The following is a 14,382-nucleotide window of genomic DNA, read 5'->3' as shown; positions in this document are numbered from 1 at the left end:
CGGTGTCATCTCCAAGAAAGTCCTGCGCATGGCGGCAGCGACAGTATCAAGCATCACGTACTTATCTGGTTTCCGGCACATGTTGGACAGGTCGAAGGCGCTCCTCGAAATCTCTAAGAGTCTGCCCACAGGACCCCACGCGCGCTAACCGACCGCGCCGGTTCCGGGCAACGATTCGGGGACAACGGGGTTGCGGAAAACAGGGACGTGCCTGCCACGTACAACGAAATAACAAAACGTTTTTACCTCGCTTGAAGACTATGTCCACTCCCTCATCCCAAACTTAATAGGCCACAGACCCTTACGCTCAGACTACTGCAGACGCACATGTACCCTAACCTAAGCTCCCTTCACGCTATTGATCCTAACGTTTTCCCTAATGACGCTTGCCCTGCATGTGGGGACGTAGCCACACTGGCACGCATGCTCTGGGAGTGCAAGGCAATGTACACAAACCGGGAAACTACTTCGGTTATGTGAGAGGCGGCCCTACGCAGCTCCCCCCTGGTCGACCAACTTTGGGCTGTCCAGCAGTCTTGCGGAGCAACCGAAAAGTTCGGCCTAACGGTCCCGACGTGGGAGTCGCCCGCTGCGCGCTAACGCGCGCCTTGCAGCACCACAATAAAGTTTCACAACCAACCAGAGATCGCACCTTCCAGCGTTCTTGCGCCGAGCAGTGTTAACAAGTACTTTTTCCCTTGGTGTTTACACATGATCACACAAAAATAAGGAAAAAAAGTTTGCAGACCCTAAGACTTCAACTTTAGGAGTTCACCACGATAGCGATATTCTGTTCCTAGTGCGTAATTGAAACACTTAGTGCATGAAACCTTTCCGAACACGCTATGCACCAAGTACGTGGCCTTAAGGGAATAGGTGCATTAGCATGTGTTCCTTTTGTAGTAAGTGAGCGGCTCTCAACCACGAAGCCATTGTTATACTCACATGTCTTCATGCCCGCTGGTGATAGGCGCTTGTAGCACGCGTTATTACTGCAATATTTCATGTTGCATCGTGAAGCATGTATACAGGACGCGTGTGTTTGTAAAGCATGAAAGCACTGCATTTCTAAGCAGGGGAAGTTCTTTTCACTGTATTCTTGAGCACACCCGTGACCATGTGGTAGTACGTCCGCTGAAGACCTGGGTTCGATTCCCACTCGGACCAAAACAACCCTGGTTAGGTCCGCACTTTGACCCAGTGAGAAAGACCCAGTGAGAAAGGTCCGCACTTTGACCCAGTGACCCAGTGAGAAAGGTCCGCACTTTGACCCAGTGGTACGCTGCAGAGCGGGCGCATAGAGCTATATCTTCTTGGGTAGAGACGGTGCATTAGGGCCACATGTGTCTATGTGCTGCTTCGCAGGAATCTCAGTATCACGCTTTCCACTTTTGTCAGTTTCGGGTGTGGTGGATGGATTATCATTTTACTTGCGTCATGCTAGGTTTCTCAGTCAAGCTTATTATGATGATTTTTCGCTCACAACCAACGACGCCGACGCTGGAATTTCTGCGAAACGAGCTCTTTAACGCTATCGCGTTAATAAGTGCATGTGTTCTACATATAGTTGCACATATTACCATCTAGTTTCACCTGTGATTACAATTCAGCGCAATATTGCCAAAGGATAGGACCACAAGAAGCGATAAACTTAAGCCTATTCTTCAGAGGCACTTCTCAAGGATTCTTTTTCTTTCATTTGCAAAGCTTGTGTCCGTTACCAGGATATGTTGTGCAGATTCAACCTCATCTCAATGGAGACATAAGAGTGACTTCATCAGACCAGACCTGTGTAGGTGAAAGCTCAGTGGGGAGATTCGGCATCGTAGTATGGCACGATCTGACCTTCTAGAGGAGCATTTTTCTAAGGACAATTAAAGATAAGCCAGTTTAGCTCGTCGGCTGGTTGTTCCATAGTGATTTCTTGCAAAAAACAGTGGGGCATCGGCCATGAAATGGGCAGCACATTATTTTAAAGATGAAATTGTTTTACAGTCGAATATGTTTAGAAATTGATAGTATAAAAAATTAACTCACTGGTGTCGTCACGGCTAAAAAAAGAACACCCGCAAGTGAATATGATTGAAAAGCAAAGCAAAATTAGAGATAATCAGCTTACTTTGACGATCCTCGACTTCATCGTCGTCTTCACCGGCGTGGCCAGCGGCATCGGCAGCAGGCTGAGCTCGCGGCTGTGGCGACCACCGTTGTGCACCGAACGGCCGCTCGACTGTCGGCTCTCCCCAATGGATGGAGGAGCGAAGCAGCTCGAAGACGCCTCGGCGAGCAGCCGTCGCCAGCCTCCTGCTGGGCCGCCGGCAGCGGCTGACCTGAAGGTCGACGCGAGGGGACCTGAGCACGTCGACGACAACCGCGACGCACCGGCTGCGGCGAACGGTGACGGCCGCCACCCCCTGGTCTGGCTGGCCGTCCTCAAGGTGGGCCTCATGGCGGACCCAGCCTGGTGCTCGGGCGACATGCACGAGAGGGCGCGCCGCCTGTGGCTCGCCTTTCACCGACTGGAGTCGCCGGACGGACAACTCGGACAGGTGAGGGATGGAACGCTCAGCGCAGTGAGCTGCTGTGATAATTCGTTTCGCGTAAGTAGTCAGGAAATCAGCGCAACAAAAAGGGCGCCTCAAGCATTCGCTTCAGTCTACTCGAAGGCAAGGGCAATCTTCTTTTTCTTCCAAGTCAATGTGTCGAAGCCCCCACGCCCCTCTCCGAAAGCTTTCTGGAACTAACGGATTTTCGCAGGGCTTCAATGGTCTCGGGCATTGTGTGCTATCCGCGCGTAATCTGGTTTTGCGCCTTTCACCGCGCAATAATCATACGACGACGCCACCACGTATACCGTCAGAGTGAAGTCATCTTCACATCATTAAATTTGCCGATCTGTTACGTCATGAGTTCACGTGGTACGCGTGATGATCATTTCTCGAATCACTCTTGTTGCCCACATGGTATGCGCCGGTCAATTTTCGCTTTTGATGAGGCATCTTTAATGTAAATGATGGATAGAAGGAAGAATGCTCGAAGACAAGCGCAGTCGCGGGCATGTTACCAGTACAAAGTAACAGTGTTACAGTTACCTAAATGTAACATCGTTACTCTCGCATAAAATAGGTAGCGATTCAAATACCAAATGATAGAAATAAATTGACAAAAACGTACGGAGAGGTACGGGGAAGTTCGTAATGAGTGATGACGACGTCGATTCACAATTGACGTCAATTCCCAATGTTGTTCAAGGCGTGCCAATTAGATCCTGTTCGGAAACTGTTGCGTCCGCTGAGCGTATACGAACTTTTGTAAGGACATATGTGACTAATGCACTGATCGACATATACGGCCATTTCTTTTTTTTTGTGTTGCCAGAAGATGCCACCTGCATATTGCAGTGAACATTTGTCATTTTGTTAGTAATTGTGTTAATTTGAAGCAGACCTATGGGAATCAGTTAGAAAGAAGCTTTTTGAAAAAATCATTTGCTAGTGCATGGCTTTCTGACCTTCAGCCACTTCGCGCTTCTGTTTTCCGGCCACCTGTTGAGAAGCATTATAGTTCGAAGCCTCGGGGGTTAAGGAATGCTCTAACGCCGGTACAATAAGAACAGAGCTACTAACTAAAGTGACAGAAGAAAATTGCGTTTGAAATTGTCATTTCAGATATACCATAAGAAGACTGGCATCAATAAAGACACTTACCTTAAACCACCGCATTATCTGTCTAGACGGTCTGATCATGGCCTTAAGATTCAAGAATACCGGACTGGAACGAACCTTTATGCTAATTCTTTTTTTGTTCATACTGTACAAGAGCGGAATCAATTGTCCTGTGACCAAGTGTGCTGTCATAACGAAGACTTGTTTTTTTTTTTCAAAGCTGTAACCCCCCCCCCCCCCCCCCGCTTACACGCCTTTGGGCAAAGCAGGGTATTTCTGGATAAAGAATAAAGGATACATGAACCCCCCTCCACTCCAATAAGAGACATAGCTTGGGAATCGGTGCCAATGTGATTGCTTTACGACATGCACTTTACAAGTGAACTACAAAAACTGCCTTTTGCGCACATCTTTCCCAAAACTGCGAGGGGAGCCCTACGGTGGAAAGTTGAAAGGTGAAGAGGATATGGTAACTAAGAAGTTTGTAATAAATGAAAAGCGTTTAAGTCGGTCATTAAAGAGTTTTCTGGTTGGATAATGTTTTATTAAAGCAAAAGTAACTGTAACGATATTTGCCGTCACACTTGCTGTCTAAAAAGCAAGTGTTTCAGTAACAAGTTCATCCTACTCAAAATAACTATTCAAACTTACGAGTTGCTCAAAAAGGTAACTAGTCACCAGTAACGCGTTACTAGTAATGATTTATTGCCCCAAGACTTGACAAGCAATGATAACAACTGTATCTTCGCAGGCAACAGTTCCACGTGTATATCATTTTACCACGTATGCGCACACGTGAATGGAGTGGCGTGTGTAGGAGTGTTTGCGAACAAGTTCGAATTCGGGGGCCCAGCTTTTCTCCCGTGTTCACGGTTTTATTTCTAGCACAAGTAGTGTCAGCCAGTTATTCGCGACCAACTAGCCCGACAGTCGATTCTTTTGGTTTTGAATGATCTTTAAACTGCGCTACAGTTACCGTGTGCGCGGTGGTAGAAAAGACGAAATGAAATATGAGTTCCGCGCTTGTGGTGTCTTCACTTTGTCCGTATTTTTTAACGCGGTGTACCTTGTGGCTGCAGCACAGTTTGAACATGAGAGAAAACGACCTCGACATAGGGGGTGCGCACAGGGGGCAGGTGTGACTTTCACTCATGGAACTGGGGTGCCTCGCATTTCACGTACTATCAACAGCAAAAGTCTGCGGGAGCTGCAGTGCGTGGCGGAACGGCGGAAAGCTGCTTTGCTACGCCGTCTACTCTGACGCGGTGTGGTGTCGAGGCTACCATACGTGGCCTCGGTGATTAGCAACGGCGCGTTTAGACAACGCTACAGCGTACAGTGTACTGTAACAGCGAGCCACTGCTGAATCTAATCTCGGAAGCCGCGGCCGATAACCTTAACATCATTGTGCACATCACGGTAGGCGGCGCAGCCGTGCAGTTTCCCGCCCGATCTAAAGGGTACAGCCGTATCCATCCATCCGCCTCTCCACCACGCGCTGCACATCCCGCAAACTTTTGCTATTGACAGTCTAGCAAGAGAGGAAGATGGGACGGCAGCCAACGTGGTCGTGTCGTTCTCTCGCCACTTTATTATCAAAGGCGATTTGCCGAAGCGGAGCGGCAGAGGCTGCAGCGTCCAAACCGCCAGGTGCGTGAGCTCGATCTTTTCCGCTCGCGCCTCGAGCTGTTGCTTGAGCTGCACGAGAGGCGCAGCGCGGTGGCTAGAAAAATGACGATAATGAATGGCGATGATGATGACGCTACAGATTACTCCCCCCCCCCCCCCCCACAGAAATGAAGCCGGAATGAAAATAATGAGAGCGTATATACAAGCGAGTTAGGTTTGCAAAACGAAACGGGGTCCGTGAGCAGTCCAGGTCGTCAACGGGAAGGGACAATCGGCAACCAGTGGGTCTCTGGCGGGCGACACTGGGAGAAACGCAGCGAAGAAAGATGGAAGCGCCGGGTCGCTGTGGCCATAAACACGAGCGCCCCACGATGACTTGGCAGGATCACTCGAGAGCGCACCCGGTGCTTCGAGAATGCGTGTCTGACAAAGGTACCCACAGGTGGAGCCGTGGGAGGGCGCCGAAAAGGCCGAGCCGGTGATGGTGGCGAGATGGTGCTGTGCATTGAAGTGGAACAAGGACGACCGAGTACTGAAACATAAAGGATGCGGCGGCGTCTCCAACAGCACACATTGCGCCGACATGGCTGTTGACAAGGAGCAGTGGGCTGGCAGTTCTGGCCCGGACGTAGCCGTCGATGGAACACCGACCTGAGCGTTGCAGTGTGGCTGACATACCGGCGCGGGTGACCGAGTCGACGGGCGTGGAAACGCCGTGGTCGAAATAGCGCACGGAAGTCCCTGCAGGCAGTTAGGTCCACAGTGATCAGTCTGCCGATGTTCCGCGCAAAGGCGGTAGTTGCCTGGGTCATGATGAGGGTCATGTCTGAATTCAATAGAGATACAACAGTATCTCTATTAATCCGGATGTCTGCCTTCAACGTTTAATTCATGCCATGTAATTTAAGCCATGTAATTCATGTGTATTGACAACAATGTATGCCGCTATTTCTCCTTAGTTTTTCACTACCAATGTTCCTGAATGTATGATTTATAAATTCTCTGTATGATTTATAAATTCTCTGTGTAACCCCCCCCCCCCTCACTGTAATGCCTAAATGGCGCTGTGGGTACGAGTGTAAATAGATAAATAAAAAATCTTTCAGCACTGAATTATTATCTTTGTCACAGAAGCTTTCGGGCATGTCTTTCTAATAACTAGGACAGCAAAAAGATACACAGAAAGTTGAGGCACTGCTGTAAGTATCTACAGATTTACAGGCATGGCGTCAATTAAACCATCATGGGCTTAGTAGTCGTGAAGTGATAATAATTACTTCTTTAATTCTGCGACTCATTAAATAAGCTCACAATCTAAACCAATGTCGTGTTTGACGGTGTTTTGGCTCGTGAAAGAAAAAAAAAACTCGGGATGAATTTGTGCTTACCCCCGCAGCCCGCCTCGGCGTCATGCATGTCCTCGACCAAGCTGCTTTTTCTTCGTGGCTTCCAACTCCACAGAAATGCCATACTGGTGGTGTAAATCACAGGGGGAATTAATGAAAGAATACTGCCCCAAGAATTGGCAGGTCTGTTTCTGTTTTCGAGATGCTATAGGCGAAATTTTGCGTGGTGTCATCGATTGACGACGTCAAGGTTATTACCCACCGGATTTCTAGCGTTGCGTTAACGGCGGCCGAAGAGCCCTAAATATTACAACCCACGGACTGACTGGTATGCCCCTTTTCCTTACAAAGTCCAGGAATCAACAGAAAATCTCGTCATTGCTTCAATTTTCATGGACCTATTTGAAAGCTTCCTTTCTTTTGGATTCGAAGAAGTGATGGAGGGAGGTATTACGGTGATACTTAGCGTTTCTAGTGCAGAACCCGGCCGACGCCTATGACCGCGAGCTCTTTGCATGATTGCCCAGCTCCAAGTTGTTGTGATGGTCAGGGAACAGCTGTGGTGGTGGATTCAGAGATAGGCGGTATCACCCCCCACCCCCCCCCCGCAAAAAAAAAAAAAGCCCGTGTTGCCAGTTCAGGCCAGAACTGAGCATTGCCGTCCGCCAATAAAAAGTCTTCATTGAAGGTCGTGACGTCAGTTTGGTTTACTAAATGCTGCGCAAGCCCATAGGATGTGATCTATAGTTACTCTGGTGATACAACGATAGCATGTATTTGATTGATATGTGAGCTTTAACGTCCCAAAACCACCGTATGATCATGAGAGACGCCGTAGTGGAGGGCTCCGGAAATTTCGACCACCTGGGGTTCTTTAACGTGCACCCAAATCTGAGCACACGGGCCTACAACATTTCCGCCTCCATCGGAAATACAGCCGCCGCACCCGGGATTCTATCCCGCGACCTGCGGGTCAGCAGCCGAGTACCTTAGCCACTAGACCACCGCGGTGGGGCAATGATAGGATGTATTACTTGTACATAATTTGGGATGTGCGTTTCATAAAGCCTCAGCATCTGTAGCTTGGAGTATACTTTCTGGCACAGTCGAAACCTCTGCCAGATGCCCCACTGTGAGGCGGACACGTGGGTGGTCAGCACGAACGGTAGTTTCAGTCTGCTGGACAACCATATTACCAGGAGAAGGCAGAACACTGTCCCTGCAAAGCCCCTGACTCGGAGTATTGGTGATGCATCCACTCAACTTCATCTTTCTTGCAGCCAAACACAATCCGCGGCTCCGAAAAAAAAAACATCCCACGTGCAAGTGGCGCAAGCTCAGTTAATAGCAGAGCAGCGCGGTGACGTCACAATGGCACAAACACGTTTCATGTGTCCGTGTAATCCATATCGAAACAACGAGCTTACTGAAAGGTACGGGCCTCTCAGCATACTTGCGTAACATCTCGGCTCAAGTGTACGGGCCTCATCTAAATCTCGTGTACTTGATAGTGGCTATCTATCTATCTATCTATCTATCTATCTATCTATCTATCTATCTATCTATCTATCTATCTATCTATCTATCTATCTATCTATCTATCTATCTAAAAATGCATAATTTCGTTGACGCCGTCGTGCAGATGGCGCTAGAGACGGCACCTCCATGTGAGCCTCTCGACGCGACTCTGTGGAAGAGTATCAACTCTGTACGCGATCTGTGGGAGCAGCAACCTCCGGCAACAACCACGCACACCACGCTGGCGGCTGCTGCGTTATTTCTCTGGCAGGGCTGTGCCCAATGGCCAGCCCAAGAAGACAACAGCCGGAAGGAGACTTGCTGCTGCTCGTGCTGTCCGCACCAAGGGTCCTCCTGGCCCGACTCCACGCTGCTCCAAGCAATAACGTAAGGGTTTCGATGGACGTCCGCCGTTCACTTAACCCGGGCGCTGCTCAGTGAAAACGAACCTTAACGTTGAGTTACCAGGGGCAATATGATGAGTAAAAAAATGTTTTACCGGATGAGTTCATGATTAAAATATGTACTCCAACTCAAAATAAAATGCAACAAAAACTGAACAGACGTTTCACAACTGATGAGTGGCGTCTCCAGTGCATCTGAGGGTGCTACCCACATAGGTGGTGAAACGTCTGCTAAGATTTTGTTATACTTTGCTGTGTTAAGTCAGAGTACATATTTTCAATATGATGAGTTGCGAATTCAACGTTGAGTAGTGAATTGTCATGGAGCTCTATGTTCATTGCATGTGTTGTGCACCACTTTTATCACAGTCCGTATCCGTCTAGTAATGCGCTGATTCACCGAAGGGTATAATATGAACCAAGGCACAAGTTGTAGCCTATCAGCTAGCGGGACGTAAGGTATAGACGGGAGCTTTGAGCATCTCCTACACACGAATGCATTAACCTTGAAGGGGTCTCGCAACTGTGTTCCGAGGAATCGTCAAATATGGCTTCATTAAAAGAACTTGCTGCCTCGCGAATCGACCACTCCAAAAATGTTTACACATAGTAAAACAGAAGTGTAGTTACAGGGGTTTGTTGCACGCTTCGAGCACTTTCTCTTTCATTTTGCATTATCGAGCGCACTAAAAGGTACACGCGGAGAGGATGATGACAAGGAAGCAGAAATATGCGCCCCTTCGACAGCGCGCGTCATTATCTGGCATACTTTTAATAGCGAAGCTATTTAGTTAAGCTAGCGGTAGCTTGCGCGTGCGGCCTGGCAGAAAACGCTATCACGAAGTGGTTCGAGTCACGACTATTGGTTAATCTCACTAAACAATGAAGACGGCACTATAGAGTTAGCCCAGCAAAATCGCTGCAAAGCGACGGTGGCAAGCCGAAAACGCCGAGTGCGCGTACATCAATAATAGGAAACGGGAAAGCAACGGCTCCGGCGAGAAGACCCCGATTTGGCGGAAATCTTGCGCCAATGGACGACGTGCACGTAAACCTGCGAGAGGTGCGACCGCTTGATTTCAGCGCCATGGTTCCTATCTCTGAAGTTCGTACATCGCGTGTCGTGTATGTGACAGCCTCGAACATCTCTGCACTGAGAATACACGTTGAAGCAACCCAAGATTGCCTAGCAGTAAACTAGAACTCGTATCATCTAGCTAAGTCCTATAGAAATAACCTAAGCGCTACCAGATTATACTCTTCAGAATCCTCCGGTTTCGCCACTTCAAGCCTTGCAACCGGCACGCAAGCAGGTGGCGGCATTTCACGGCGGCCGCGGTAACCATGCAGCCCACGAGGCTAAAATCAGTCAATGGCCGTGAACATCGGTTATGGCGTCATTTGTCGAGAGAAGTATAGGAACGTTATCGAGCTGACATTGATGATGAATCGCAAATTCCAAGCTGCACGTTGCGTTATCTTTGGCTCACGTGTCCCCAGAAGCCTCCACTGCCTATCAGCAAGTTTCTTGTGAAAAAAACATAAGGCAAGTTCGCTGCGGCGGTACAGTAGTTACGGAGAACGCACGGTCACGGGAAGGGATTCAGTCACTAAATATCTCATCATAACGTAGGCATAGAGCAACTCCTACGGCCATAACATTTCCAGGTCGTTGTACATTTCAAGCAGAAGGGTGGTAGTACCGTAGCGCAAACAACACAGCGTTGCTGTCTTTTCTAATCATATCGTATAATTTAAAAAGATCTACAGACATAAAGTACATCGTTCATGTGAACAGAAGAATCGGGCCATTCGCCGTCACTCACCCGCGATCCGACTTAGCGGAGCGTAGTTTCTTTGCTGCCAAATACGACTGGTGTCGCTCGCGTCTCTTGATGTACTGCACGCGCTGTCTGCGCCTCCAATATGCCCGCTCCGCGCATGCGTAATCGATGCCGCAACAGCATGGCCACGCCGGTGACGAAGACGTACCCGCCTCGAGTGTCGACGTGTTATCGTGATAAGCTCGTGAAGCGGGACAGCCTTGAGACGAACTGAGCTGCCATAACCAGATGATCGCGATCAACTGTCGCGGTACTCCGATTGAAACCGCAGATTCGACACTTACACTTACCAATAGTCTTACGCGCACAACAGTATGCAGGAGATATACTTTCGCTTGGACTTCGGCGTTGCCACATGGACCTTTTTCATGATAGTGAAGTTAGCCTTCCTGCTTTTCAGTTTGTTTAAGTTAAGACCGCCCGCCACTTACTGCAATCGACGTATTCATACGCAGAGTGATTGCGCTACGACGCGGTAAATGTAGGCTCGGCTCTCTTCACATAAACACCTCATAAAAGACAAGCGTCACCACGTGCAACTGGGACTTCTTCCAAGCATGACAGATGCTGCAGTTAGGTGAATATTCAGCGGAGGGAAGCGCACACGTGGATTATGAAAACGCTTTGCCGTTCTGTAGGTTAGAAAACCATGAAAAAACGTAATTCAGAAATATAAACTTTTCGATGCGCGGAATCGAACGGGTGACTTCTCGCTCCGCCGCGCTCGGCGTTGACCACTGAGCCATGAAAGCGCACGTCATTCAACATTCGAACGGGGAGCTGTATTTCTTTACACCACTTACCGCTGGCGGTATACCAATCTTGCAGGAAATATCAGCGTGTTCTCAGCAGCACCAGTGAATGACCAGCGAGATGGCGCGAAGAGCGCGTGTGGCGCGCGCTCGTCTACGACGCGTAATTTGCCTCGTGGGGAGAGGGAGGGGAGACGCCCGTGCGTGCGCTTATCAACGGCTTATCTCACGGTGGGAGAAAATCGTTTATGTTCGACTTTTTCCGGAAAGATTGGGTTGTAGTTACCGAGCGCTCGAAGGTCACTTCGCTCGCTGCAATCCTATACTGTTTGCGAAAGGAGCACGCTTTTCAAACACAGCAAAGTAACAACCGTGACACTTGTTCACGCTCGTCCAGTCTGCACCCGTGAGTACGTTTCGTGCATCCTTGTTGTTTGAGCAGCGCGTTAACTGTTAACGATGTAAGTTCGCTCTCGTCTTCTGTGTGTTGTTTGCATGCGTCGTTTGTGCGAGAGCAGTGCGCTGCACGTTTCGATCGGTTTGTCGTTCTTTACGTGACATTCCAATTTGTTGCTATCACATTCATTGCTCCGCCCTTGCGATGAAGTCGACTTTTCTAAGTAACCGAACAGTGTGACGGTAGACGCACTCGCATACACACGATATGGTTGGAGCATTTCACGTTTAATTATCTGCCCGCCATGGTGGTCTATTGGCTAAGGCACTCGGCTGCTGACCCACAGGTCACGGGATCACATCCCCACCGCGACGGCCGCATTTTATACGGAGGCGAAAATGCTTGAGGCCCATGTGCTTGGATTAAGGTGCATATTAAAGAACCCCAGGTGTTCAACATTTCCGGAGCCCTCCACTACAGCGTCTTATAATTATATGGTGGTTTTGGGACGCTAAACCCCATCTATTATTAATATACTTTGTAGCTTGTTCATTACACGCAACGGCATAAAAAATTGCAGTTTCACCGCACGAGCGAAGCAGTGAATGCGATAGCAATAAATTGCAATTCTTTACGAAGTAAGCCTGGCAGCTACCTCTTTTGGATCCGATATCGCGTAACTCTGCAAAACTAGTGTAAGAAAATGCAGCCACTCCATGGAGAGCTCTTTTCGCGTGAAGCACGCAGCACGTAGAAAGGTATAGGAAGAGTTGATCGACGTAGGGCGTTTAGAAACATAGGACAATGTCCTATGTTTCTAAACGCGCTACGTCGATCAACTATGTCTTACCAACATGCCCAACTTTATACTCTAGTATAGGAAGAGACCACCGATGCTTGTCGAGGTGGCGCACACGCAAGCGATCGCACCGTTTAGGCGCGAAGCAACATTTCCTGCTCAAGAGACAACACTTTTCATGCTCGTTAATAACGGTCCTCTAACGTTTCCTCTGCACTAGAGCATTTAACACGCGGGTAAATGTTATCGCATACGTCCTTGGAGCGCCGGCTTGTTTGAGCTCTTCTTCAGCCGCGTACACCCCCATCCACCCTGACGTGCATTTGCTCACGGGTAGAACATATACGATGTGCAGGGTATGTTATCACTTTAGACTTTACACGGAACATGACGGCGACGGCAAAAACCAGTCGAGAGTGTCCATATAATTGCTATTACAACAAATTAGAAAGCATTTGGTTAACAGTCCAATGTAGCTGCCCATGCGTCGAATGTAAAACCGTCTATAATGGTCCTAACTTGCCACGATACCGTGAAAAAAATGCAGAATATTTTTTGTTTAAATGCTGGAGCCTAGAGGTGTGCAAATATTTGATTTCACATTCGAATCGAATAATACGCGATGGCGAAATCGTGGAAAAGCTATCTGACCTCTAGACAATGTAAAGCTAATCCTATTCACAAACTTTGATGCCCAGGCACAGCTGGTTTCAGAGTGTCTCCTCAGTATTTTCGCTTTTGCCTCCGCACTTAAGGAGCCCGGGTCATCGACTGTTCATCTCATGTGACGTAGCCACGCGCATACACTCGAAGCGAATTGTCGCCATCGCCGTCATGTTCCGCATAGCCTAAATCGATCGCATGACTATGGTGCCTAGAAAGTATATTTTTAGACACTGTAGCATCACCTCATGGGTCGAATTCTGCTGTCTGGCACGGCTCAAGCTGAGATGAAGCGCGCTGGTAAGACAAAACGGTGCCTGCGGGAGGCGGGGCTGTTTTGTTTGGGTAGGAAGTGCAAACTTTTATCAAATGGGCGCGGTCGGGCGCACTATCTTCAGACATAACTACACAGCTCTGACTAGTGTTGCGTTTTTGAGCTCAATCTGTCTGGCGTGACTCAAACTGACATGAAGCGCGCCGGTAAGACAAAACGGTGCCTGCAGGGGAGGCGGGGTTCTTTCAATTGGGTAGGAACTGCAAAACATCAGTAGACAGCTCCGACTAGTGTTAGTTTTGAGCTCACTGCTTACTTCGCGTTGCGACGTCAGACAAAGCGAAAACCACTACACCGTTTCGTGTTTTTTCGTCCGGCTTGCACACTCCATATCTGCTTGAGTCACGATGGACTGTAGCCATTGCGAGATTTCGCTCGCTCTTAGAACACACGACCCCCAACGCAGATGCTACTGACTTTACCTTATACGGAACGTGACGGCGAAAATTCGCTTCCATTGCGTGTGTGTGTGGTGGCTGAAGCGCCCGTATTGCCTTTAGCAGGAGTTTTGCAGAATTACGCGAGATAGAATCCTGTAGGAGTTCGCAGCTGTCCTGGGCTAATTCGCAAACAATTACAATTTGCTGCTATCATATTTACTGTGTCGGTGAAAGAACGGACCTCTTAAAATGACAGGGACTTGGTGATCTAACTACGACCGCAACGGCAGTATCACAAAAATAAAAGCTGCTCTTAATCTCCCTTCCCTAACAGCCCGGTGAAAGCTATCACGCATTTGTATTTTTCACAAAATTTACTACCACAACCTCACTCTTCGTTTCTTGTTGATACGCCCAACTCCATTCTGCTCACTCCGATTTGATTATCATAAGGTTACCATACCATATTAATCAAGTACTGCACGCTCGCAATCATTTTTTCCCAGTACAGCAGGTGATTGGAATCACTTACCAGCCTTCGTAACTGATATAACTGATACAACTGCATTTAAAAATGTCTTATCAAGCCTTCTGTAGTGCTACATGTTTGTTTCTTTTTCGTATTGTACTTTACAAGACTTTAGTTTTTTG

General features: G+C 48.4%; 1 protein-coding gene across 1 annotated transcript in view; it reads left to right on the top strand.

Moving 5' to 3' along the window:
* The first annotated feature begins 2,164 nt into the window (after positions 1-2,164).
* The window catches only part of LOC142771816 (uncharacterized), a 17,511-nt gene continuing 5,293 nt past the window's right edge, over positions 2,165-14,382 (top strand). Inside the window, exons 1-2 of the mRNA XM_075873703.1 lie at positions 2,165-2,549; positions 8,283-8,545. Coding sequence (XP_075729818.1) covers positions 2,247-2,549; positions 8,283-8,545 — 566 coding nt within the window. The 5' untranslated portion in view covers positions 2,165-2,246. The remainder of the gene's footprint in view (positions 2,550-8,282; positions 8,546-14,382) is intronic.

This window comes from Rhipicephalus microplus, chromosome 9, assembly GCF_043290135.1.
Source record: "Rhipicephalus microplus isolate Deutch F79 chromosome 9, USDA_Rmic, whole genome shotgun sequence".
NCBI classification, from domain to species: domain Eukaryota; kingdom Metazoa; phylum Arthropoda; class Arachnida; order Ixodida; family Ixodidae; genus Rhipicephalus; species Rhipicephalus microplus.
Note: the sequence above shows the minus strand (reverse complement) of the source record. Positions and strands in the feature narration are given on the sequence as shown.